The sequence below is a fragment of the Ambystoma mexicanum genome, chromosome 3p, assembly GCF_040938575.1.
Source record: "Ambystoma mexicanum isolate Mex_15411 chromosome 3p, UKY_AmexF1_1, whole genome shotgun sequence".
Classification (NCBI taxonomy): domain Eukaryota; kingdom Metazoa; phylum Chordata; class Amphibia; order Caudata; family Ambystomatidae; genus Ambystoma; species Ambystoma mexicanum.
This window is the reverse complement of record NC_090925.1, coordinates 117931166-117955742: the sequence shown is the minus strand read 5'-3', so window position 1 is coordinate 117955742 and position 24577 is coordinate 117931166. Positions and strand designations below refer to the sequence as shown.

Sequence of the window (24577 nt, the reverse complement as noted above, 5' to 3'; positions counted from 1 at the left end):
ATTTGATGCCGAACCAACCAGGACAAAACCCACTAAAAGTGCAAAATGTTGTCGTTTCTGAACCCAAGCTCACAGGAATATGGGGCTTGAACAGAGACCTGTCTTAATTCATCTGTGATGTGTATATGTATTATGAACCACTTGTGTATCTGGGAAACCTGTTTGTTATGAAAAATTAATTTTCTAAGTAAAAGCAAAGGGGCGTTTCTTCAATAGATTGTAAAAGGGTAGCATCACTCTGACTCACAACTCAGTTATCCAGTTAAAGGACAGATAATCCTCTAGCCTATCAGGATCCTCAGAGGGTTGGGCATGGAAGGTTAGCCTTCCCACCCATTTTCAAAAGACATAAAAAGAGCCACTGAGACCCAGGTAGAGACTGCTCTTTCCACTTTCTTGCGAAAGTCCAGAAGGACCATATCCAGAACTTAGACTCCAGATTCCAGAACTTTGAAGCAGAAGGCCTACTGCAAGCTAAAAGTATTCTCAGCTGGCCTTACAATCTTGCAAACTGATTTTACCCCAGACTTCCAAGGGGCACATCAGAATAAAACAGCCGGGCTGTGCTGTTTCTGCTTCTTTGCCAAGAACCTTCGCCAGAACCAGACGCTGAGAGCAGTGCTGTATCCAGAACCGCAGACCAGACCGCTGTGCAGTGCCAAGAACTTTTGCCAGAACCAGAGATCCAGACCAGAAGAGCAGAGCTGACCCAGATAGCTGTGACTTCAGAACCACCCGCCAGAAGTCTAGTCTAAACCTGTTGACCAGATCTTGACGGCCTATTTCAAATTTAAAGTGTGAGTATCCAGCCAGAACTGTGCAGAACCAATCTCTTAGTTTAAAATAATCTAATTCAAACCATTTCCACCTACCTAGAACTGCATCATAGAAAGCGTGTGTCCATTCTGTGATTTCAAACCTGTGAAAGTGTCATTTGTCATTTGAACCTTACTTTGTTTCTGAGAATCTACCTCCATTAAATTGTCTGTATCTTTTGAACCGCACGTCCTAGAAGCGAGATTTAACTTTCATTTTAAAGCTAAGATCCTAAGCTTTCCAACGAATCCAGAACGACATTCCAACATCCCTTATGGTTTTTCCATAATCGCGATCGACGCACTCAGAAAAGGTGCGCGAATTGCAATTTGACTCAATTTCTCCACCTGTCAAAAATAGCTGTCTTTTGCTTGCAACTGCTGAAATTCGTTTCCAATCTGATAATCATTCCTGAATAATTGCTAGTGTTGACCTGAACTAATTCAAAGTAGCTGTCACCTACCCTGAATCTCCTATAGGGAATTGAAATCATTTTTAGCATATTTTTCCCTTCATTGCAAATCACATTTAAAAGTATTTTTGACTGTTTAAAAGCATACCGGTTGCTCTAGGCTTGCTAATGGGGAACTGGAATTTGTATTGCATTTTGTTTGCATTCCTGAAAACTGTGTGCCCTCATTTCCATCTCTTCATATTGCATAGCGGGGAGTGAGTTGTCATAAAGAAAACAGTGATCATATTATCTCTTGATGAAACCATATCAGTTTATTTCTGTGCTGCATTCTTTCCATCATTGCTTTTCCTTGAAACCATAAAAGTATTCTCTGCTACCTTATCCTTTCTATACTAACTCCTCACTGATTGAAAAGAGTGTGCAATTATAACATTACCCATTGTTGATCAACATTATATTCATAAGTGTGCTATCAAATATTAATTTATTCATAAAAGTGTGATATATATATTGTTTAATTTTTCAAATAAATATTTTAATTTGCAAAACAAACCTACTTCTTGGCTCAGTGAGGTCAGGGGGATTCAAAGAGAGGGGCGTTATACAAGGGTTTATCATCCAGATCTATGAACTTGTCATAAAGATATATAAATAAGGGCTTCCCTTGGGCATCCCAGACTAGGCATTGACTTAGTTGGAGTGCTGAATTGAAGTCACTTAACAGTACCAGTGGCTCTCTGTGAGTGTCATGCAGTGATGGCAATTCCGTAACCCCAGGTTAATAAAGGGTTTGTGACGTGCGGTCCAACTGCTAACCATCCACCGGGGGCTTGCCCCCTGTGACTGTCACCTGAGAGTGATGGGTCGGTAGGTGATATGTATATAAGAATGTAAGACCAAACTTGTGTTAATAGCCCAAAGTTAATAAAAGGGAGCCCTGCAGGCACGTGCGAGAAAACGGTCCATCTCTCATTATGGCCTGTACAACCAGGGCCTGTAGGGCAGGTTGCCATGGGCCCCCCCTGCCAGGAAGGCAGCTCGGGTCCGCACGAGCTGGCAGGCCAATACATGCCACCCCTAGAGGCACAAGGCCTCACAGGTGCTGGTGTCCCATAGCACCTTGGGGGGGGCTAGTGCGATGTCCATGACCAGCCCCCACCCCTCAGACCTCCGAGGCACTGGGCTTCCTTGATATTGGTGTCACAGAGTATCACACAGGGGAGCTAGTGCGATGTCCATGACCAGCTACCCCCCGCCCCAGTAACAGGGAGTGAGAGGCAGCGAGTTCTCGTCACCCTCTGTTCTTCTTATGAGTTTCTGGCAGGCCTTTCCAACTTGTACTGCAACTTTCCTTAGCAAGGCGCAGAAGGTGAGCTGGGGACAAGAGAGAAAGAGGACGCCATCCCGGTATTCAGCACACCCGTTGTGCTCGAGAGGCCTCAAATAGGTCCCTGTTTGCGCGTCTCCATTTGGTGAGATGGAGCCTCCTCTGCACTCCTGCTCTGCTGAGAGTGCGGCACTGACAGGGAAGCTGGAGCCGACGTTAGCTGATATTTGCTTTTCTATCTAAATGTGGCACTTGCCGACATTTACAGTCCTGTTTAGATGTGATGCAGGCTAGTTTCAAAATTCTAACTATTTGTGGCATTTTCTAAGATTCACAATTCTATCTGGGTCCGGCGCAGGCTAAAGTTCACAATTCTAACTAAAAGTGGCATTGCTAACATTCACAGTTCTATCTAAGTGTGGCACTTGTTAACATTCAGAATTCTATCTAGATGGGACGTAAGCTAATGTTCACAGTTCTAACTTACTGTGGCGTTTGCTAACATTCATAATTCTAACTGGGTACCGGCGCATGCTAATGTTCACAATTCTAAGTGTGGCGCTGCTAATATTCATAGTTCTAACAGGGTCTGGCACAAGCTAATGCTCACAATTCTAACTACGTGTGGCATTGCTTACATTCACGATTCTATCTGGGTCTGGGTCTGGCGCAGGCTAATGTTGACAATTATAAGTGTGGCGTTGCTAATATTCATTGTTCTAACAGTGTCTGACACAGGCTAATTCTCACAATTCTAACTAAGTGCAGCATTGCTAACATTCATGATTCTATCTGGGTCCGACGCAGGCTAATATTGACAAGTCTAACTAAGTGTGGCGTTGCTAATATTCATAGTTCTAATGGGTCTGGCACAGGCTAGTGCTCACAATTCTAAGTGTGGCATTGCTAAACATTCACAATTCAATCCAAGTGCGGCATTGTTGAAATTCATAATTCTATCTGGGTCCAGCGTAGGCTAATGTTGACAATACTAACTAAGTGTGGCATTGCTAAACATTCACAAATCTAAGTGCGGCATTGCTGCATTCATAATTCTATCTGGGTCCGGCGCAGGCTAATGTTCACAATTTTATCTAAGTGCGGCATTGCTGACATTCATAATTCTATCTGGGTCTGGCGCAGGCTAATGTTGACAATTCCAACTAAGTGGGGGTGTTGCTAAACATTCACAAGTCTATCTGGGTCCGGCGCAGGCTAATGGTTAATGGTATATTGGCCATTTTAAAGATGGAGGCTATGCCTAGATTTGAGAGACCTGTATATTGTGAGTAGGCCTATGATTCATAATGCAGCAGGTTTCAAATATAATACTGTAGGTTTAGCTATGTTCTGAGGTATGGTAATATAGAGTGGCAGGGCTTTCTGGAATAGAATGATTGCTCTACTCCCCACACATGACATTATTATAATTGTTTTTTTGTCCTTCTTTTCCATGGTATTTAGGGTGTTTATCCAGCAGATATTGGAGCAATGAATTAATGCTATAGATATTGTGACTTCAGGGTTATTACAATCCCCCCCTGTCTGTCTCGGGGTGACTTAAGATTTTAAGATTGTTATTTATGTATGTATTTAATATGTATGTCTGTCTTTGTCCACACCACTAGAAATGCATAGTTTCAAATATATTTTCTTCAAGTTCAGGGATCGTTTCCAACAAATTGGGAGATTATGGTTTAATCAATCTAGGAGATTCATCAATATGGCACAGAGATGCAACGTTCAAATCATGGCCAGCACCCTGTCATCAGTTTTATAGCATTCACAGTACAATCTATGGAACAGTAATACCTTTAATTTATGTTTTAATGCCAGGGAAAACCGAAGAACTATATAGATGTGTATATACAAAAATCAAGGAATCATTTCCAGATAAATCACCGAAAACAATAATCATGGATTTTGAGCAAGGTCAGCTGAAACTTTTGAAAAAACGTACCCAGACACTCACATACAAGGATGTTTCTTTCATATCGGACAATCAATATGGAGAAAAATACAAAAGTTAGGCCTAAGAACAAAATACAAAGAAAACAGTGACTTTCAGCAACAAATCAAACAAATATATGCATTGGCATTTGTGCAAGAGGACAAAGTTATTACATATTATGAGACATTGATTGCAACACCATATTTCACCAATAATGAGGACGAATTAGGTGATTTAATGGATTATTTGTAAAACACATGGATAGGACAACTAACAAGCAAAGGAACAAGGAGAAGAGCAAAATACCCAATTACAATTTGGAACTGTCACCGATCGGTAAAAGAAAACTGGCCAAGGCCGAACAATATCCAGGAAGGTTGGCATAGCAAAATAAACAAGGAATTCAATATAAATAATCCAAATGTATGGCATTTCGAAAATCACCTTAAAATGGAACAAACATGGCAAGAAATAAAAATAGCACAAACAATTTCACTGGAAAACACCCATAAACAAAAAAAAAATACAGAGATTACGAGGAAAGAATAACAAGCATAGTGAACAATTTCGAATCGATGGAAGCAATGCAGTATTTAGAAGCCATTTCTTACAAATTAAAATGCTTAAATAAATAAACAAAAACTCACCAAAATCACCAAATCTGTAATCCAAGTGAACTCACCAACACCAGGAAATCCATAATGAACACATCCGTAAAATAATCCGAGTCCAAAAATCCACAGAAAAGTTAAAAAAAGACCAATCCAGGGGGAAAAAAAACCATACGAAAAGGAAATCCAGTAGAGAAACTCCAATAGAAAAGGGTTCGCTATTCGGATTAAAGCATCCATCCAGTCTAGAAATAATCCATTCTTGAAATAAAAGTCAATCCAAAAAACCATCTCCATAGAAAAAAAAACATCTCCGACATAGAAAAACAGCAGATCCGTACAAAAATCGCAAGCGTTACGGATAGGAACCGGCCCAGGAAAAAGGGACTCGCAAAATGGCGATCACATCAGTTTACGTAACGCGGGAGGTCATACGTTGGCCGCTGAAGAATAAATATAAACAAAACTTGGATACTACAATAAGTAATCCAACAGCGCCATCTACTCTTATAAAAGTAAACATGTTTAAAAAAGTTTGCAAATGTTAAATATATTTATTTAAAATTGCAATATTAATGTTTATATATGTTATTAACTATATGTTATTTATACAACATTAACTATATGTTATTTATACAACATAAATGAAACATAAAATACAAGTAAAATATATACAAAACAGTATTAAAATACTAATAAAACCTTTATTATTAATACAAAATTAAAGAGTAACTCATTATTATTATTAGATATATTGATCGAAAATGATTCTCAAAAATGACTTTTCGAAACTATTGGTATTCGAACAAATGTATTCTCAACTATTGCAGTCGATCCTTTTGATTTCGATCCTTTAACTGGACACCTTCTTCCACCGGTAAGGGGTTCTGGGAGTCTGCCCTATTATTCGCTCCGGGTGGAGGCACTTATTTTCAAGTGTAAAGCTCCAGGTTTGTTGGGTTTCCTATTTCTCTCCCCGTATTTCCGAACAAGCGCATGCGCGCAGTAAAGTATGGAGCCCATTCCTCCTGAACGCCTCCAGGTTGCTATGACATCATCCACTCATACTGCAATCAGTGGTCATCTATCACCACCCAAGGGCAAGCACACTTTACATAAGCATGTATCAACATGTACATTGAAACATCACTCACACTACCCCCTCCTCTCTCTCACCAAAGCCAAACTAGTATTGTGCCTTCTTAAAACATATGAAGAGCCCATAAAATAAACAGAACAAAAACATAACAACATGCAAATAGCTTTCTCAATCCAGCTTCACAAACATCTCAGAATGCCAGACAAAAAGAAAGAATAAGCAACTAGAAGGGGTTAATAAGCACCCACTTGACGCCACAAACACCAGTCACACATGCCACCCCGCGAAAAACAGTAAATGAACTTGTCGAGACATGTCCAGCCACGCCTAAAGAGTTTTTAAAAATAAATCTCCACCTTCACTACAAGCGCCACACATACAAACTCCCACACAACTCAGGCATCTACAGTAGGACCAACATTAAAACAAGAAACAAAACTTCTTACAAACATGACACCCCAAATCAGTCACTAACATACAGCTGATTAACTCGAACAAATGCTTTGTGTGTAATTTATTAAGAAATTACCATTATATGGAAAGAGATAAACAGCATCAATATGCTACAGTATAACTCTTTCTATACTTCTTGACATTAAGTCACAATTCTCAGTGGCAATGTAAAATGACTAGGGGGCTCATTACAGGGTTGTGGGCAAAACCCGCCAGTAGGCAACGGGTTACCGGCAACCCTGTAACACAGTTATCGCTGCCTGACTTCCCGGTGCCACCGCAATATTATGGGAATGGGGTCACTGAAGCACAGGCACTGTAGCTAACGGTGCTGGTGCTTCAGTGAAAACCATGCCGATAGAGGACTGAAAACCCGGCAGGTCATGTATGGTTGCTACCGGCACCCTTATTCCCGGACCGTCATACTTGTAATGAGGCTGAAGGTCTTGTAAATGTATGAAGGCCATCATGCGTTAAGTGTGTTTCTCCACCTTCAATGCAACGTTCGTTCAGGAATTCCACTAATCAACTGAAGGCCTCCACACACGGAACATCAATTCTGAAGCGCCTCTAAGGTTTTTTAAGTCCTCTGCAGGGGTTGCTAGGTCTGGTAAAGATCAAGGGCTAAGCTAATGTCAGGACTGGCGGGACTCGGCTAGCTATAGCCTTTTGGTTGTAGCCCCTAAGCTTCTATCCGGGGCTACAACCAAAAGACCCGGGGCTATAGCCTCCTCAGCCCCCCGCAGCAACGCCTCTGGTCCTCTGCATGAACTCGGATCTTTCCCAAAATAGTATCCACACACAAGAAACGAAAATAAAATACATACTCAATTACGATCGTGCAACTAAAATGAATTTACTGACGGATCCTGCCACAAAAAAAATCTATGGATATCAGTGAGGGAGTGGTAGGGAGATCTCAATTTAGTGAAATGTTACGTCTACCATCTTTAAAAGGGTGATGTCTATTAATGTTGGAAATGGAATAATCAGGGATTAACCTATTATTGAACACTAAGAATTACATGACACCAACATTAAATCACACCAAGTTTCAAACTTAGTTCGCCACACAAATAATAAGTAAAAAAGGACTTTAGCACATAGTAAATAAAATCTGTATTACTCACATTGGGCCTCATTACGACCCAGGCGGTAAGTTACCGCCTGGGTCGTACCTTTACCACCATGGCGTAAACTATGTTTACGCCATGGTGGTTGGCGGACTTACCGCCCCATTCCGAGGTGAGTGGGGCGGTAAGTCCCCATTAACCCATTCACCCTTCCCCATTCCCATTTTTGCCCCATAGGGCATAATGGGAGTGGGGAAGGCGTTAATTACGCCACCGTAAATTACGGTGGCATAATTAACAACAAGGTCCCTTAGCGCCATGGATTTTAACACCTGAAAGCAGGTGTTAAAACCTCCATGGCGCTAAGGGACCTCGGAATCAGGCGGTAAGGGTCGGCGCTGTTTACGCCGCCGTAAACCCCTTACCGCCTGGGTCCTAATGAGGCCCATTGACAACATACTTCGCAAGCATTTAATACACCCTAAAACACATCTTGTATTAAATGAACTCAAAACATACACCTACAATCAAACCTTATTAAATGATCTCGACACATATACCCCAAATTATTAAAATGACTAGCTCTTAAAATAACATACACTACCATTAACCCTTTAAGTGCCATGGGTATTTCTCCCCAGTGTCAGGGCCTTTTTGGGGGATTTCGGTATGTGGCCATTCAATGGCTTGTAACTTTTTTGTTACATGAGATATCTCGGCCAAATTTGGCTCCTTTTTTTCCCACATGTAGGCGGTTGTAACAGCACCCAGGAATCCTAGGTTGCTGTAGGAGGGTGAGAGAAAATAAGCAAAAAGCGGGAAAATGTGGGTTTTTTAAAAAAAATGCCAATAAAATGATGTACAAAGAAGCCTGTGGTTTATTCCTTGTAAGAGCTAGGAACAAATGGTTTGCTTTGCTGAATTCCCCAATTTCCTGGCTTTCAAGAACAGGTTGAGTGGAAACGGAAAAAAAAAATATTTTGATGTGGTTATCAACTGTTCTGTCAGAGGTAGGCGATTTTGGCCATTTTTGCCAATTGGACATGCATGGGCGGAATGGGAGAAAAGGGTAGGAAAGCCGAATTGGAGGACGGAAAGGCATTTATTTCTGAAAAGTAGACACAATTCCAAGTTTAGGAAGGGGTGATTTGCGTAGGTCAGGCAAACACTAGGATGGGGAAAATGTCATAGATTGGGGGAAAAGCAGGGAAAATGACTGAAAAAAAGGTATGTTTTGGACATGGTTGGCTTGGTACGGAAATGGCTTCTATGAATTTTGGGAAAAGCAATGCTCCGCTACATTCCCCGACTCTTGCAGTTAGGAAAGCACACATTTTTTGTAGTGTTTTACAAAACAAGCAATACCACAAGCCAGACACTGCACCATGGTACACAGGAGTTTTCCGCTTACGGCCTGAACAGACGCACTTAGCATGTGTAAATCGGGAAAACAAATGTGGTGAGGAATGGCAAGCATACATTTTTTGAAAGAGCACAGGCAGACCTTTTCAAGGGTAGGTGACTTGTGCAGGTTACAAAAGTGTATGGTGCCTAAAGCAGCGACTAAATGTATGCCACATTTGGGAAATGAAAGGGCTGTGTGACAAAGGGCACCAGCAAATGGGTCAAAACGTTATGAAAACCACACAAACACAACGCATGGCCTACCGTCCCGCGTTCCCACAGGTGTCCCGATGAAAACGGTACCTCACATGTGTGGGTGCACCTACCTGGTCGCCAAGGGAAAAGACTAAAACACAAGTAACCCCAAGTCTGTTTTCAGACCGGAATTTCAGACGCTCTGTCGACCGGCACAACATACAGATATGGGCCTCGGGTGTCCAAGCCACCAAGGAAAACAGGGAACCCCATGCATTTCCGAAAAGAGGACACCCGTGGGAATCCGCAGAGGTATGATTTGCACACATCGCCTCATAATTTATTACCCAGACACCCCCGCAAAGTCTGAAATGTGGGAAAAAAACGCATTTTCCGCACATTTCGCTCAGTTTACCCATCGAAACAAGCCCCCAACAACACATGGCCTACCGTCCCGCGCTCCCACAGGTGTCCTGATGAAAACGGTACCTCACATGTGTGGGTGCACCTACCTGGCCACCAAGGGGAAAGCCTAAAACACAAGTAACCCCAAGTCTTTTTTCAGACCGGAATTTCAGACGCTCTGCCAACCGGCACAACATACAGATATGGGGCTCGGGTGTCCAAGCCACCAAGGAAAACAGGGAACCCAATGCATTTCCGAAAAGAGGACACCCGTGGGAATCCGCAGAGGTATGATTTGCCCAAATCGCCCCTGAATGTATTACCCAGACACCCCCACAAAGTCCGAAATGTGGGGAAAAAATGCATTTTCCGCACATTTCGCTCGGCTCACCCATCGAAAAACGCTCCCAACAACACATGGCCTACCGTTCCGCGTTCCCACAGGTGTTTCGATGAAAACGGTACCTCACATGTGTGGGTGCACCTACCTGGCCGCCAAGGGGAAAGCCTAAAACACAAGTAACCCCAAGTCTGTTTTCAGACCGGAATTTCAGACGCTCTGCCGACCGGCACAACATACAGATATGGGCCTCGGATGTCCAAGCCACCAAGGAAAACAGGGAACCCAATGCATTTCCGAAAAGAGGACACCCGTGGGAATCCGCAGAGGTATGATTTGCCCAAATCGCCCCAGAATTTATTACCCAGACACCCCCGCAAAGTCCAAAATGTGGGGAAAAACGCATTTTCCGCATATTTTGCTCGGCTCTCCCAATCGAAACATGCCCCCAACAACACATGGCCTACCGTCCCGCGTTCCCACAGGTGTTCCGATGAAAATGGTACCTCACATGTGTGGTTGCACCTACCTGGCCGCCAAGGGGAAAGCCTAAAACACAAGTAACCCCAAGTCTGTGTTCAGACCGGAATTTCAGACGCTCCGCCGACCGGCACAACATACAGATATGAGCCTCAGGTGTCCAAGACACCAAGGAAAACAGGGAACCCCATGCATTTCCGAAAAGAGGACACCCGTGGGAATCAGCAGAGGTATGTTTTGCCCAAATCGCCCGAGAATTTATTACCCAGACACCCCTGCAAAGTCCGAAATGTGGGGGAAAAAACGCATTTTCGCACATTTCGCTCGGCTCATCCATCAAAACACGCCCCCAACAACACATGGCCTACGTCCGCGTTCCCACAGGTGTCCCGATGAAAACAGTACCTCACATGTGTGGGTGCACCTACCTGGCCGCCAAGGGGAAAGCCTAAAACACAAGTAACCCCAAGTCTGTTTTCAGACCGGCATTTCAGACGCTCTGCCGACTGGCACAACATACAGATATGGGCCTCGGGTGTCCAAGCCACCAAGGAAAACAGGGAACCCCATGCATTTCTGAAAAAAGGATACCTGTGGAAATCCGCAGAGGTATGATTTTCCCACAGGTGTCCCGATGAAAACGATACCTCACGTGTGGGTGCACCTACCGGGGGCGCAAAAGGAAAATGGTAACCCACTGGTAACCCCAAACCTTTCGCCACTGCCCATTTTGTTCATGTGGACAACCTACAGATTTGGGCCTAGGGTGTCAAAGCCAGCAAGGAAAACAGGGAACCCCATGCATTTCCCAAAAGGGGACACCCGTGGGAATCCACAGAGGTCTTCCTTGCGCAAATTGCCCCAGTTTTTATTAGCCACAATCCCCGACAAAGTGTGATATTTGGTGGGGAAAAAACACAATGTTCAGTTTGTCTGGGGTTCTGGGTAATAAATTCTGGGCCGCTTCGCGCAAGTCAGACCTCTGTGCATTCGCACGGGTGTCCTCTTTTGGGAAATGCGTGGGGTTCCCTGTTTTCCTTGCTGGCTTCGACACCCTAGGCCCATCTCTGTAGGTTGTCCACATGAACAAATTGTGCTGTGGCGAAAGGCTTGGGTTTACCAGCGGGTTACCCTTTTCCTTTTGCTCTGCCCGGTAGGTGCACCCACACATGTGATGTACCTTTGTCGTCGGGACACCTGTGGGAATGCGAGAAGGTATGATATCTGTGTTGGCGACGTGTTTTGGTGAGTGGACACAGGGAAATGTATCTGAAATGCAGACAATTATCAGACATTTTGCTCTGGCCACCCATCGAAACACACTGCCAACAACACGTGGCCAATTAGTGTGCCAATCTGCCCCCAGGGTGCCCAAACCCTACTGCCCCATCTATTGGGGGGCCTGTCCCACCATTTGTGGTGCCCTCTCTTCACCCACCCTGAACGGAGGGGGGGGCACATCATGCAGCCCTTCCTACGAGGCTCAGGGAGGGCTGCATGAGGTGTCCCCCCAGCCATTTGGGGTGGGGGGGAGAGGGCCACCACAAAAGGTGGGGCAGGACCTCCAATGCATGGGGCAGTAGGGTTTGGGCACCCTGGGGCAGATTGGTATACTAATGCGCCCATCTGCGCCAAGCGAATTTGGGTACACAAAGAAAATAATACAAAATCGTAGGCTGCTTTTTAGGGGGGGCTGAGGGCCACCCTAAATTGGCAGCGAATGTTGTACTGCAACGGGGGGTGGCCCTCTCCCCCCCCCCACCTCAAACAAATTAAAGGAGGTGAGTTAAGGTTTCAGGCTGTTATTTTTCTATTGTGTTTAGTTTTCAATACTAGGTTAAACCTTAGCGTTTGCATCTGCAACGTTCATAGAAAGCAACTTGTTACATACAGTAAACTTAACTTTAAAAAAGTGCCCTGTGTTTGTGAAGTCACACAGAAGCAAGGAGCACTGTAATCCACTGTAATCCTGAGGGTGACTCCAATCACCCCCACCTCCCATGCAAGGTGCTCCATATCAACGTGTATCAATTCTCCTCTGCATCTCATAGGTAGCTGTTACCAAATGATTTGTCGAATACAGCTTGGAACCAAAGGAGAAGCCAAGGCCCCTACTGCAGGGACCCATTTTAATTAGACTCCTGATCAGGTACATCACTCACTTGTGTTATCACTCCACAGTCCCACAAAGAACCTTCCCCATGGCCAATGAGTGTCCCCATGCTGAAGGGAACTCATCAGCATTATTAACAAAGCTATAGAAATAGGTCAATGCAAACCAATGGTGCAGGAAACTGGGGAGGAGTGTCGATGCATCACTCTAGAGAATTACATTAAGGATAATATGATCATTTCCATGCAGCCTTCCACCTCTGCCTGAATAATGAGGGGGGTGATGAGGGTCTCTTCTGGCCATTTCCCTCTGGCTACTGCTTTCCAGCCATGCTGAATGTAGAGCGCTCCTTGACTGTTTACCAAAGTTCCTCCCAACTCCCTGAGTGACAGGAACCTGCCTCCTGCCATACAAGACAAGAGGTTGCTGAGAGTAATAACCACACTCTCCGGTTTTAGCAATGATAAAGGGTACTACGTGGGAGGCAAGGAAAGACGTGGGTTTAAAGAGAACCTACCAGACTGCATCAGCTGGTTGTTGTAATGGACCTCTATTCTGACGAAGAGGGGGTCCACGGCTGTGCCCAGGGAGATGCCAGCATTGCTTGGGAAGGTGAATGGCTGTGGAGAAACAAGACATAATCGTACAATATGGAGGAGCACAGAGGTTACTTTTCAAACAGCAGTGATAATGTTTTGTTCAGTAATCATAATATTTGTGTACAATAGTAACACATATGCCAATTCCTAGTTTCCTATGAGTCAATAACTTGGGTAGCTCTTTTCTTTGCTCTGTTAATTTAGGAAGAAACGGGTGATGAAACTCGGTGAGATAATGTGATTGCCTGCACCCATACAATAGTGGGAAAGTACTGTTTACTAGCCAGGATTTTATCCACCACAGCTGACAACTTAACCACCAATTTGTGAAAAGACGTTCACAAAATAATAAAGTGGAAAGTGGGCTATGACTCCCAGGATCTCTCATCATTGACTACCCGTGCTGATGGGAATTGTAGTCCAAAACCTCTGGAGAGCCAGAATGGTTCGTTGCTTGGAGGGATTCACCCTCACCTAAATGTGCACTGCATAAACTCTGAGGTCTGCTAATGTAGAACCGTTCTAAATTGAAATTCTTCAAAACACTGATTGCACATATTCACAGGTTGACTTTGGTTTGAATGGATTAATTTTAAGATATAAAATGCTATCAATGCTTTGAGAAAAGCAAAGTGATCAACATTCAGAATGACCAGAAGATTCCAAATGACTAATAGGGTGGATTGACTTTTAACTCTTGCAAGAGTGTCCCGATTGATTCTCGCCCAACTCAACCTATGTCGCTGTTCCCTCCTTCTGTGGAGGATACTTGCTCCATTTAACTTCTTAGACAGGCCACCTGTAGAGGAGAGAGGGGGGCTGTGGCCCTTTCCATAATCCGATTGGTGGCTGCACCTCTTACACTGACTTCTGCCAGTGCACTGTGTGACAGTAGAGCAGCAGCCTAGCCGATGTAGCTCTCGGAGTGCACTAAGTGTGATGCAATTCTGCCATCTGTCAGAAACGCATGGAAGCCGTATCTGTGCTTACATGCCTTTGAAGCAGCCAATGATTGCAACGCCCCTGGTTTGCAATGTAATAATGCCTGGCTCCGCTCTATTGGAGATAGGTAATGGGATTGGCCCTGAAGGAGGCTGGGACAGTTGCAATCGCATGTTTTGATTGAATTTTCTAAATCATGAAGCCGTCAGAGTGAGGAAGTGAAAGACACATTGGGGCTGGCTTTCTCCTCATTACATTTGCCTGGAGAGAAGCCATGGTGTGTTCAACCACCTACCAAGGCTTTGCAAAACAAACACTGAGGCCCCAATTCATGGAATGTTTTGGACGTTGCAACGTGACTTTGCACCGCTGACACAAACCCTGATTCATGGAGCTGTGCGAAGTGTATTTTTGCTGTGCAAAGTCAGTGCATAGTCATGTTTGCTGTACAAAATTACTCTGCACTGTAAAAATACACTTCGCACAGTTCCATGAATCAGGGTTTGTGTCGGCAGTTCAAAATCACTTTTCAGTAGTGCAAAGCCACTTTGCACAGTGCAATAAAGTCCATCAATCGGGCCCTAAGCCCAGATGATGGCCTGTAACAGAAGGTTTTGAGGAAGATCGAACCACACCCAGAAACAATGAGAAGTCTGCCCCCGTGGCAGTATGGAGATGAGACTTGGAAGCACCTTATCTCCCCGTTCTGGATTTAAGAGGAAACTGAATAAAGATACAATGGAAATTACACAGGGGTTGGGGGTCCAGGCGAAGGAAACGGTGTGTATCATCACATCGAAGGAAACTTGAGAGTAATGGTTAATCATTGCTCAAAATTAACCCAATTTTTTGGTAGACAGTAGGGACCTAATAATCAGGGACACGACTGAGTATAATAATTGCGTAGTAAAAATGCACGTGTGTGCGTGCGTGTGGAGGTTATAATTATAATTTTTTTATTTTTTATTTTATTTGGTTTATCGTAATTAAAACCTTTACAAAAAATATCACCTTTCATCATATTATAAATTCATAAATACATAGTTTGCAAATATATGCGCCATTAGCGAAATCTCTACATAAAACCTTTACATAAAATCAACCAGTGAAATGTGTTATACATCTGTAACATATACACGTATTAATATCAGTGCTTTGATTCAATTTCAAATCATTCAGTGCAGACAGCACGTTTTTACTTTTTTCCATTAGTATAATTACCACTTTGTAAAATTTAGTTCAATTCATTATTTTTTTTTTTTTTTTTTTTTTTTATTACTTGTATATAATCAGAACTAGATTTTTACAAGAACTCAGATGAAGAAGCAACTTCCACCCATAAAAGTATGCTATCTCAAGTAATAGTGGGCAAAGTCATTTTTTGGAATGCTAGATTCAGCAATTTAGCTGATGCCGTATGCCATCTTGTCTTGTCCCCGGTTATCAAGCGATTCCACCAAAATACTTTCATTACTTGCAAACGAGTTAGCGGTCAGGGTACTGAAAAAGGCCATCCTTTCTTGGTTCAGGGCAGGACAGAGCATTAGAAGATGTCTGATGGATTCCGGTTCTGCATCGTTTTTGCACAATCTACAGGCATTTATCATGGATTTTGTCCTGATCGCCAGAATTTCCTGCGTCGGAAGAACGTTGAGGCGGGCTTTTAGGAAAGTTCTCATAAGGGCTTTGTTGGGATATCGTTTACAGTATGCCATAGGTTCCTTCAATTTATTGCCATTCATAGGAAGATGTGCTAATAATTTATTACCAGTTGACTTTTCGATTGTCTGGATCCAATCGTTACACTGTAGTTTGGTCTTAATCCTACAAGGATTGTATTTTAGTTCTTCTTTAGTGCAAGCAATTTCTTCCAATATCAAATTTTGATCCTGTGCCCATTTATTCATCGTTAGGTTTTTACCCTTCTCGATCTCTTCGGCAATTATTCGGTAGATTTCTAGGCTCTCCGGGTGGATGACTTTCCTGTACAGATATAAAGTTGCGGTGTCCACCACCGCTTTTAGAGAGACAAGACCAAGTTCCCGTCGTATCGGAGCTACAGCAACAGAGTTAGGTAGTCCCAGCACCGATCTCCAAATGAAACCTTCGAGTTTGACCCAGAGGCCCTGAGGAATAGACGGGGTGGCGTCCATGCCGTAAGTCAAAGAGGGGATAACCTTGGCCTTGTAAAAGTTGATAGCAGGTAGCAGGGAAAATTTCCCATATTTCCGATCGACCGCTCTCAGCTGCGCAGCTAAGTTCTTTGCCTTCGCCCAAAGATCATTTTGCTGGCTCCTGGCCCACTTTGTGCTGTCAAAAAGGATTCCGAGGTACTTGAACGACTCGACCACTTCTATTTTGGTGCCATAAAGGAACCAGTTTGAGGCCACTTTCTTTTTTCTTTTAGTGCCTTGTTTTTGGAGAATCATTATCTTGGTTTTTGATTTATTGATTTCCAAGTTGTTTTCGGTGGTGTAGGTCGAAAGGTTGTCTAATTGTCGTTGCAAACCAATCTGGGTCTGATCAAGCAATATTAAATCATCCGCGTATAGTAGTCTGGGTACCTCGGTATTGCCTATTTTCGGCGGAAAGGATCTGATTTTAATTTGGGACTCTTTGAAATCTCCTAGGAATGATATAAACAGAGCAGGGGCCAGAGGACAACCCTGTTTTACACCTTGAAAAGTCGGGATAGAGTTTGACATTAAACCTTGATTGTTTAGGCGTACTTTTATACTGGTTTCAGAGTGAAGTTTGATTATTGGGTTCAAAATGGTCGCAGGGCATTTCCAAATCTTGAGTTTGGACCACAGTTTGGACCTGTTCACTCTGTCAAAAGCAGCCGACAAATCAACAAACGCTAGGTAGATTCGAGTGGATCCTATCATAGCTCTGTCTTTGAGTAGGTTCAAACACAGAATATTCGCACTCGTGTTTGCATTTTTTTGGAATCCAGTTTGGAAAAGGTCAAAACAATCAGCAGTGGCTGCCCATTTGCGAAAATGATTCAGTAGGACTGTAGCAAAAACTTTCCCAATGACATCTAACAGGGCTATTGGTCTGTAATTCGAGGGATCGTCTCTGGCTCCTTTTTTAAAAATCGGCACAATCAGAGCTTTTGACCATGAGTCCGGAATAGTTTTACTTTCTCGGCAGATTTTAAAGATTGAGCAGATGAAGTTCGCCCATTCCTCTGGGTTTTGTTTGAGGTCACAGTTTGCGAGCCCATCAGGACCCGGCGCTCTTGATGATTTCAGTTTCAAAATAATTGATTTGATTTCCTCGATTTCAATCTGGTCAATCCAAGCTGAATTTTTTAGTTGTTCAGATGCGTAGGTGTTTCCTTTGAATGACTCGAATAGTTTTTGAAAATGTTCCGTCCATTTCTCTTCCGTAACTGGGTTTATCATCTGCGGGTTTTGCAGTTTATGTGGATTGTTGATTAAAGACCAGAAGTCGCGGGGCTTTTTACTTGCCAGAGCCTTTAACATCGCCTCAGCGTCAGATTGATAAAGTAAATCTCTAGAGTTTCTCAGCCATTGTTTGTAGTTTCTGGTTTCTGTTGCAAGATTTTCCCAGATTGCTGGCAGATTCTTTATGACTGCATCTCTCTTTAGTTTTCTTATAGCTCGACGTTTGGAGACTAAAACTGTATTGTATTCATGAGTGTGTTGAATGGAAGGATAAGTACTGATTTTTCTAGATTTCTTGTATGGAAGAAGAAGTGGAATGTAGCTCGCTCTTGCCAGGTCCATTCTGGATGTAGGATCAGACATTTGGATGGAAAAGAGGTTATTGACTTTTTGGACATCGAGATCAGTCATTCGTAAGCGGGTATTTTGAGAGTTAGTCTCAATTCCATAGTCATAATATTGAAGTGTGGAGCGTTTACTTTTGCAGAAAACGTTAAGTAAATTGTGATCACTGTACTTTGTTTTGATAACTTCAAAGGCAGTTATACTGCAAAAGACCGATTTAGAGGCGAAGATGTAGTCAAGGGTGGTAGCGGACCCGCCGCGTTCCCAAGTCGGAATCAGTGATTTTTGCTGCGTAACGAAGGCCGCATTCAACAGATTTCTGGATTTCATGATGTTATTCCACGCCAAGCCTCTAGATGAGGCAGATGATTTTTCCAAATCCGACCCATCTGGTTCACTGGATTGCAGACAATTCGCGTTCAAATCTCCGCAAATCAGGATGTTTGGCGATTTGTATTTGATTGCGATCTCGTCGATGATATTTGCCACTTTATCGCACATGTTCATTGTCGAGATCCTTTGAGGATTCCAATATATGTTTATGATAGCTACCCGCTCTGCTGTTTTTGAGTTGTAGAGAACGGATGTAGAGTTCCATAGGGTCATCACTGCCAGAATTTCATAGCTACAAGTTATAACTTCTGTGATGGTTATACCCGAACCTGTTTTAATCGCTGTTAGTAAGCCCGAAGAAGGACGGCCCAAAGGACCTTTACAGGCCGGGGAGAATTCAATGTGATAGCCATCTAATTCCGGTTTTTCCATAAGCCATGTTTCCTGAAGGCATATGATGTCGTGGAGGCCAAGATCATACGAGTCAGGCCTGGAGAGATGGCAATGTCCTCTAGTGTTCCAAGATGCTATACTTATGATGTCGCTCACGTTAGTTCGATCAGATGAGTTGAGGGAGGATTTCTTCGTCAAAGTCCCCCCGGGTGGTTGCTATCTTTTGACTCCTGATGTTAAAATGGAGCGAAACCATGACCATTTGTTTTCCTTTGGAGTTTGTTCAGAAGCCAAGGGTAACCGGTCTGCATGTTTCTCTGTGGCTTTTTGAATCGGTACCGACGGTCTCTCGTCTTGGGCATAGTTTCGATGGGTTGTTAAATAAGATTGTTTAAGTTCGTCGTCTTGTTTAATCTTTTCATCCACTCTGTAGGCTGATTTTTCGCCTCTCTTTGTAGTATATCTAGAGCAAGCATTTGGAGTGAAGCCATGTGTTGTAGAACTATTGGTTCTTTGTGATTTATTAGTAGTAAAACGTGGACTTCTTTCCCTTCTTGATGATCCATACAGATCTTCTGTTCGAGATTTATATCTGTAACTTCTTCTTGGGGAATGAGTATCTTTTCCTTTTTGCCAATCGTTTCTGATTGAGGATGTTATCTCATGAAAGTTAAAACCCAAATGGGCGAATTCCTCACATGTTTCTTGTGAGAGTTCGCTCATCGCATGAGATTTAATATGAAGAAAGGCTTTAGCTTTGTTCATTCTGTGGTAGGGCTCTATAAGGGTAAAGTCGTCTGATTTTAAGTTCTTCAAAATTTTCACCTGTTTTAATATTTTAAGAACTGTGTTTCTGTTCAGGATCATATAGTGGTCGCTAATGCTCTTTTGTTCTATTTTGAAGAGACGGGTCGATTTTGAGCGCCTATCACTGATGCTTGTATGGGCCTTCCTTAGGTGGAGCCCTGAAGGTGTTCTTCTGTCGGAACGATCTCTTTTAGGAGATAAATCTTTTTGCTCTTTTCGTTCAGTTACGGCCACTTTTGGTTTGATAATTTTGCCTACTTGTGTTTTGGTTGTATTATTAATACTATCCCCACCAGGGGTCTGATTCGCGGTTTTTATGGTGACTAAGGGCTTGTCAAGTGTTCTTGATAGTAGCATCGGGCTTTGATCAATTAAGACCGAATGCTGAGTCAAATCCATCAGCGAGCTTTGTGCAAGGAAATCCTCTGTGGATTTTGGAGACGTAGTGCAGCAAATAACTGATTTGTCCAGATTTTGAGAACTGGAAGGCATCTGAACGGTTTCTTTCCTTAAGTCTATTTGCTCAGATCGTAAGGACGTCAAAGGGTCCAAAGCCACAGCAGGGCGTGGACCATTAAGGTTAGTTTCATTGACCGTAGTGATTTTTAACAGAGGTTTATCTTTTGGGTCTGATATAACTTGCTGTACTGCAAGTTCTGCTCCATTGTGAAATAGGGAAGCCGCCGCAAGATGCTGGGACGGTTGGTCCTTTTTGTTTGATAATAACGAGGCCGGTGCAAACGAACTGAAACGTACTTTAGGCTGGGTGTCTTTTTCGACGGTTGTTGTCGATGGTTGACTCAACTGCTGAATTAGACCTTCTAGTTTGTTTAGTTTTGACTCCCACAGTTCATTCTGGGCTTTGTTCCTTTGATCTAGAGCTGTAATGTATCCTTCTACGAAGATAAGTTTCGAATGCATCATTGCCGTTAGTACTGAGTTGTCCTTTAGTGTATCATTGATCGATTCGTAGAGTTTTCCAAATGGCGCTAAGGCTATTGTGATTGCAGACATGATAACAGGAAGGTCCGTTTTTTTAGCTGGCGAATCCTTGGTTCCTATGTTGTTTATTTCGCTAAGTCTGCGATTTTTTAAGGGAGATGGAGGCCGCAAAGAATGTTGGATGGACGAGTCAAGAGTTTCTAAAAGCACTTCCGTTTGGGTCTGACCATCGTCAAAATTTAAGCAAACTGGAACGGGACGGGGATCTGGTATAGGTTGAGATGGACTTCTGCTGGAAACTTGACTATGAATCGGTGTTGAAGACAGTTGTTTCTCAGTTGACGACCCCGATTCTTTATTGCTGTTCTGGTTATTTGCTTTCAGTGAAGGTTCTGTAGGCACTAGATTATTTTGTTTGCCGGATGCCGCTAGATCTTCTTTAGATTGCGGTCGAGGTACAGTTTCACTTTCGCTGTTGAAGTCCTTTATCCGTTGCACCTCTTTGTTGGCGTCCACTGCAGATTTTTGTGGTGTCTTATCTAAGTCATGAGTCTTAAGAGACTCCTTTGATCCTAATAATTGTGTTTGGATCGCTAATTGAATCTGGGCATGAGTTGGTACCTCTGACGTTACTTTCCTTACTTTGGTCATCGGTGGAAAGTCTTGAAATGCTTCCAGAATTTCTGCATCGGATAGTTCATTTGTCTGATCTAGCTTTCTTTTGAATTGTTTATTAATAAAATCTTTAAGTGCACTAGAGAGCAATGGTGTCGGTAAGTTTTGCTTCCCTGTTTTTTTTTGGTTACATTGCTTCTGTTTTACATTCGTTACGAACTTTTTTTTCTTTTTTAGTTTTTGTTTTAGGATCTCGCCACTGTGGTTAGTTTCATGTTCAGAGCCAGGGCTTTGAGTTATGTGACGCGAGGGCGAGATTGGCCTTTTTTCTGGATGAAAACCGTCGCTAAAGAGACCAGATTTCACCACGGGGACCTTTAGGGTCTCACTGAGCGTCGATATTTCCAAGTCATTCGTAGCTGGAAAGGTACTGGACGAAGCTTCACAAGGAATACTTTGGAGCCTTGACGGGGAGTGAGCATGTACCAGTGCTTTCACTACCCTTGTCGTTGCAACAATTCCCGGAACTGCTGGTGTCGGAGCGACCTCCACGGGGCCTCCCGGCCCTAGCTGCTGCACGTCGCATAGCAGCACGGAGGCGGTAAGAGCGTTCTCCAGGGCCCTCTGGGGAGACCCCACTTCTGCGCCTAGTGGCCCGAGCATCCCGCCTCTCGGAGGGCTCGCACCCACGCCCACGCCCGGAAACCCCAGCTCAGGGGCCTCACCCCGCCGCCCTCCGGCGATCAGAGCCGAGGCACCCCTCGTCCCACAGAGGGGACGGGAAGGCAGAGGCAACTGGGCGGGCGCGAGGCCGCCGCCTGGACCCAGGCACACCCCCAACCGAGCCTCAGGCCACGGAGGAGATCGAAAACCCGCCGAGCCCTCCATGTCCGCCGGGTCCGCCGAAGCATCGAATGGGAGCGTGTCACGGCATCGGGACTCCAAAAGAATAGGTAAAGTTTGCGGAGTTGGGGAGGTGGCTACCAATTCTTTAGACGAAGGGGTCGTTGTAGATGTATTCGGGCAAAATGAGTTACCGTTGCCAGAGTTAGTAACTAATATGGATTCCGACATATTCAGACCCCTGTTTAGCTTGTCCCGAAACTCTGGGCTCTGTGTGGTCGTTAAGCTCAAAGAGGTAATCGTTTTTAGTGAGCTCGTTGCCGATGGAGAAAAAAGACTAGAAGTAGAAGTATGCGACAGGGTCTTAGGAGGGGGTCTTACCTCCTTCTGTCTTTTGACCTGTAGAGAGGCTTTGGACTTGAGGCTCTCTGAAAGTTTTGAAGCGCTCCGCAAAGTCCGAAGCGAAGCTTCTACTGTTGGTTCAGATGGGGGGAGACACGATACAGCGGTACAGGCCAGAGTCTCCGCTGTAGGCTCCATCCGCTCCTCCTGCAGCGGACTGCTGAAGACTGCACTCCCTCTGCACACCCTCCGCTCACCGCTCCGCGGTGATAATGCTGGTTTTCAAAGAAACTGGCTTCAGTAGACAGAGAGGATAGACTGCTGAAGACTGCACTCCCTCTGCACACCCTCCGCTCACCGCTCCGCGGTGATAATGCTGGTTTTCAAAGAAACTGGCTTCAGTAGACAGAGAGGATAGACTGCTGAAGACTGCACTCCCTCTGCACACCCTCCGCTCACCGCTCCGCGGTGATAATGCTGGTTTTCAAAGAAACTGGCTTCAGTAGACAGAGAGGATAGACTGCTGAAGACTGCACTCCCTCTGCACACCCTCCGCTCACCGCTCCGCGGTGATAATGCTGGTTTTCAAAGAAACTGGCTTCAGTAGACAGAGAGGATAGACTGCTGAAGACTGCACTCCCTCTGCACACCCTCCGCTCACCGCTCCGCGGTGATAATGCTGGTTTTCAAAGAAACTGGCTTCAGTAGACAGAGAGGATAGACTGCTGAAGACTGCACTCCCTCTGCACACCCTCCGCTCACCGCTCCGCGGTGATAATGCTGGTTTTCAAAGAAACTGGCTTCAGTAGACAGAGAGGATAGACTGCTGAAGACTGCACTCCCTCTGCACACATTCCTCTATCGTCGTCTACACAACAAGTTCAATTTTCAAGTCAGACCTCTTCCTAAATCGTCCAGAGCATGCCTTTTTACAACAGTTTTTTTTGGCATTATATGCATAATTAAGACTACTTCAGAATGATGTCCTAACTCTCGTAAAACCAACAGCATGTCTTCAGTTTCATCAATTCCCTTTATACTCAGCCACCTTTTCGCAAGTAAAGCAATTCAACTATACTTAAAATGGGTCTCCGACTGTTTCCCCACATGCATCGATTCCATATCGAATCTCTGGCAAACAATCCTTCATTAACAAGATAAGGCGCCAATATCCTGAGTTTTACTAACTCAAAATGAGGACAATACATAACTAAATGTTTCAAAGATTCTTTGCTGTTACATTCATTGGAAACATGACATAAACCAGTTATGACAGCCCGATCTAGGATTTCCCAATGTTTGATTTTATCTAATGTCTGTAATTGGTTAAGCTTAAAACGTAAGTACATTGTTCTTGCTTTAGGGCATGGCAATTGCATTAGGTACATTGTTCTATCACCCCATGTTCGCCGATGACCACTATATTCTACAAACGACTGGTAGGTCCCCACTTTATCTGAGTTGATGCCCCCAAAATATTCCTGGAACTTTTTTTTACAACTGGGTAAATGAGCACATAAATCCTCAGGAGTGCTATTTATATCATCTAAGATCAAGTTCAATTTAGCACTCAATTTTGCCATAGAGGGAACTTTATTCTCATTCGCTATCCGATGAAGATCCTCATATAGCGAGTGTTTGGTGGATTCAATATTTTAATATAATTCATCATCAGTCGCCAGTTCCTTTTTACTGAAAGTGGCAACAATCCTAACTCATGGCATATGATTGGATTGGGGATAGATAATGTGAGACCCAGCACATTTACCCATAGGCTACCCTGCAAAACGCCCACAATGGCATCAATCTCAATTCCGCATATATCTAAACACTATAGAATTGGATTACTGGAAGGAGAGAGAACATACAATATTTCCACATGATTATTTTCTTTTGCGAAGTTAACGGTTTTATTTTGCAGTTCAATAACTCCTTCCACATCTTAATGGAATACCCATCAGTAAGGGTGTACCCTAGGTATCGTATAATGGGAGAATAGGCAATAAAAACTCCATTAAGAGTCCACGTTAAACTTGCCCATTTGCGCTTACCATCAGCATTCACCTCCAGATTGTGATTAAAGGCAAACACTGCAAATTGGTTTCATTTATGCTGGAGCCCAAAGGGGGTTCTGTCGAAAAACAGTAGGTCATCGGCAAAGGCGATCCAGTTCAGCTTTAGAGAAACCAATTTTGCAGGATAGCTATTTAGATTGCTCCAAGCCTCATCCAAATCGGATAAGTACAGATTAAACAAGACTGCTGCCATATTGCATCCCTGCTTAACCCCAATAGCTGCAGGGATAGAATCTGTAAGTGCTC

The 24577-nt window shown here is 43.7% G+C and overlaps 1 protein-coding gene across 1 annotated transcript in view; it reads right to left on the bottom strand.

Annotated features, from left to right (window-relative positions):
* LOC138580141 (putative DBH-like monooxygenase protein 2) overlaps positions 1–24577 on the bottom strand; it is a 460802-nt gene that overhangs the window by 344141 nt on the left and 92084 nt on the right. Inside the window, exon 6 of the mRNA XM_069650458.1 lies at positions 13200–13302. Within this exon, the coding sequence (XP_069506559.1) occupies positions 13200–13302 (103 nt within the window). The remainder of the gene's footprint in view (positions 1–13199; positions 13303–24577) is intronic.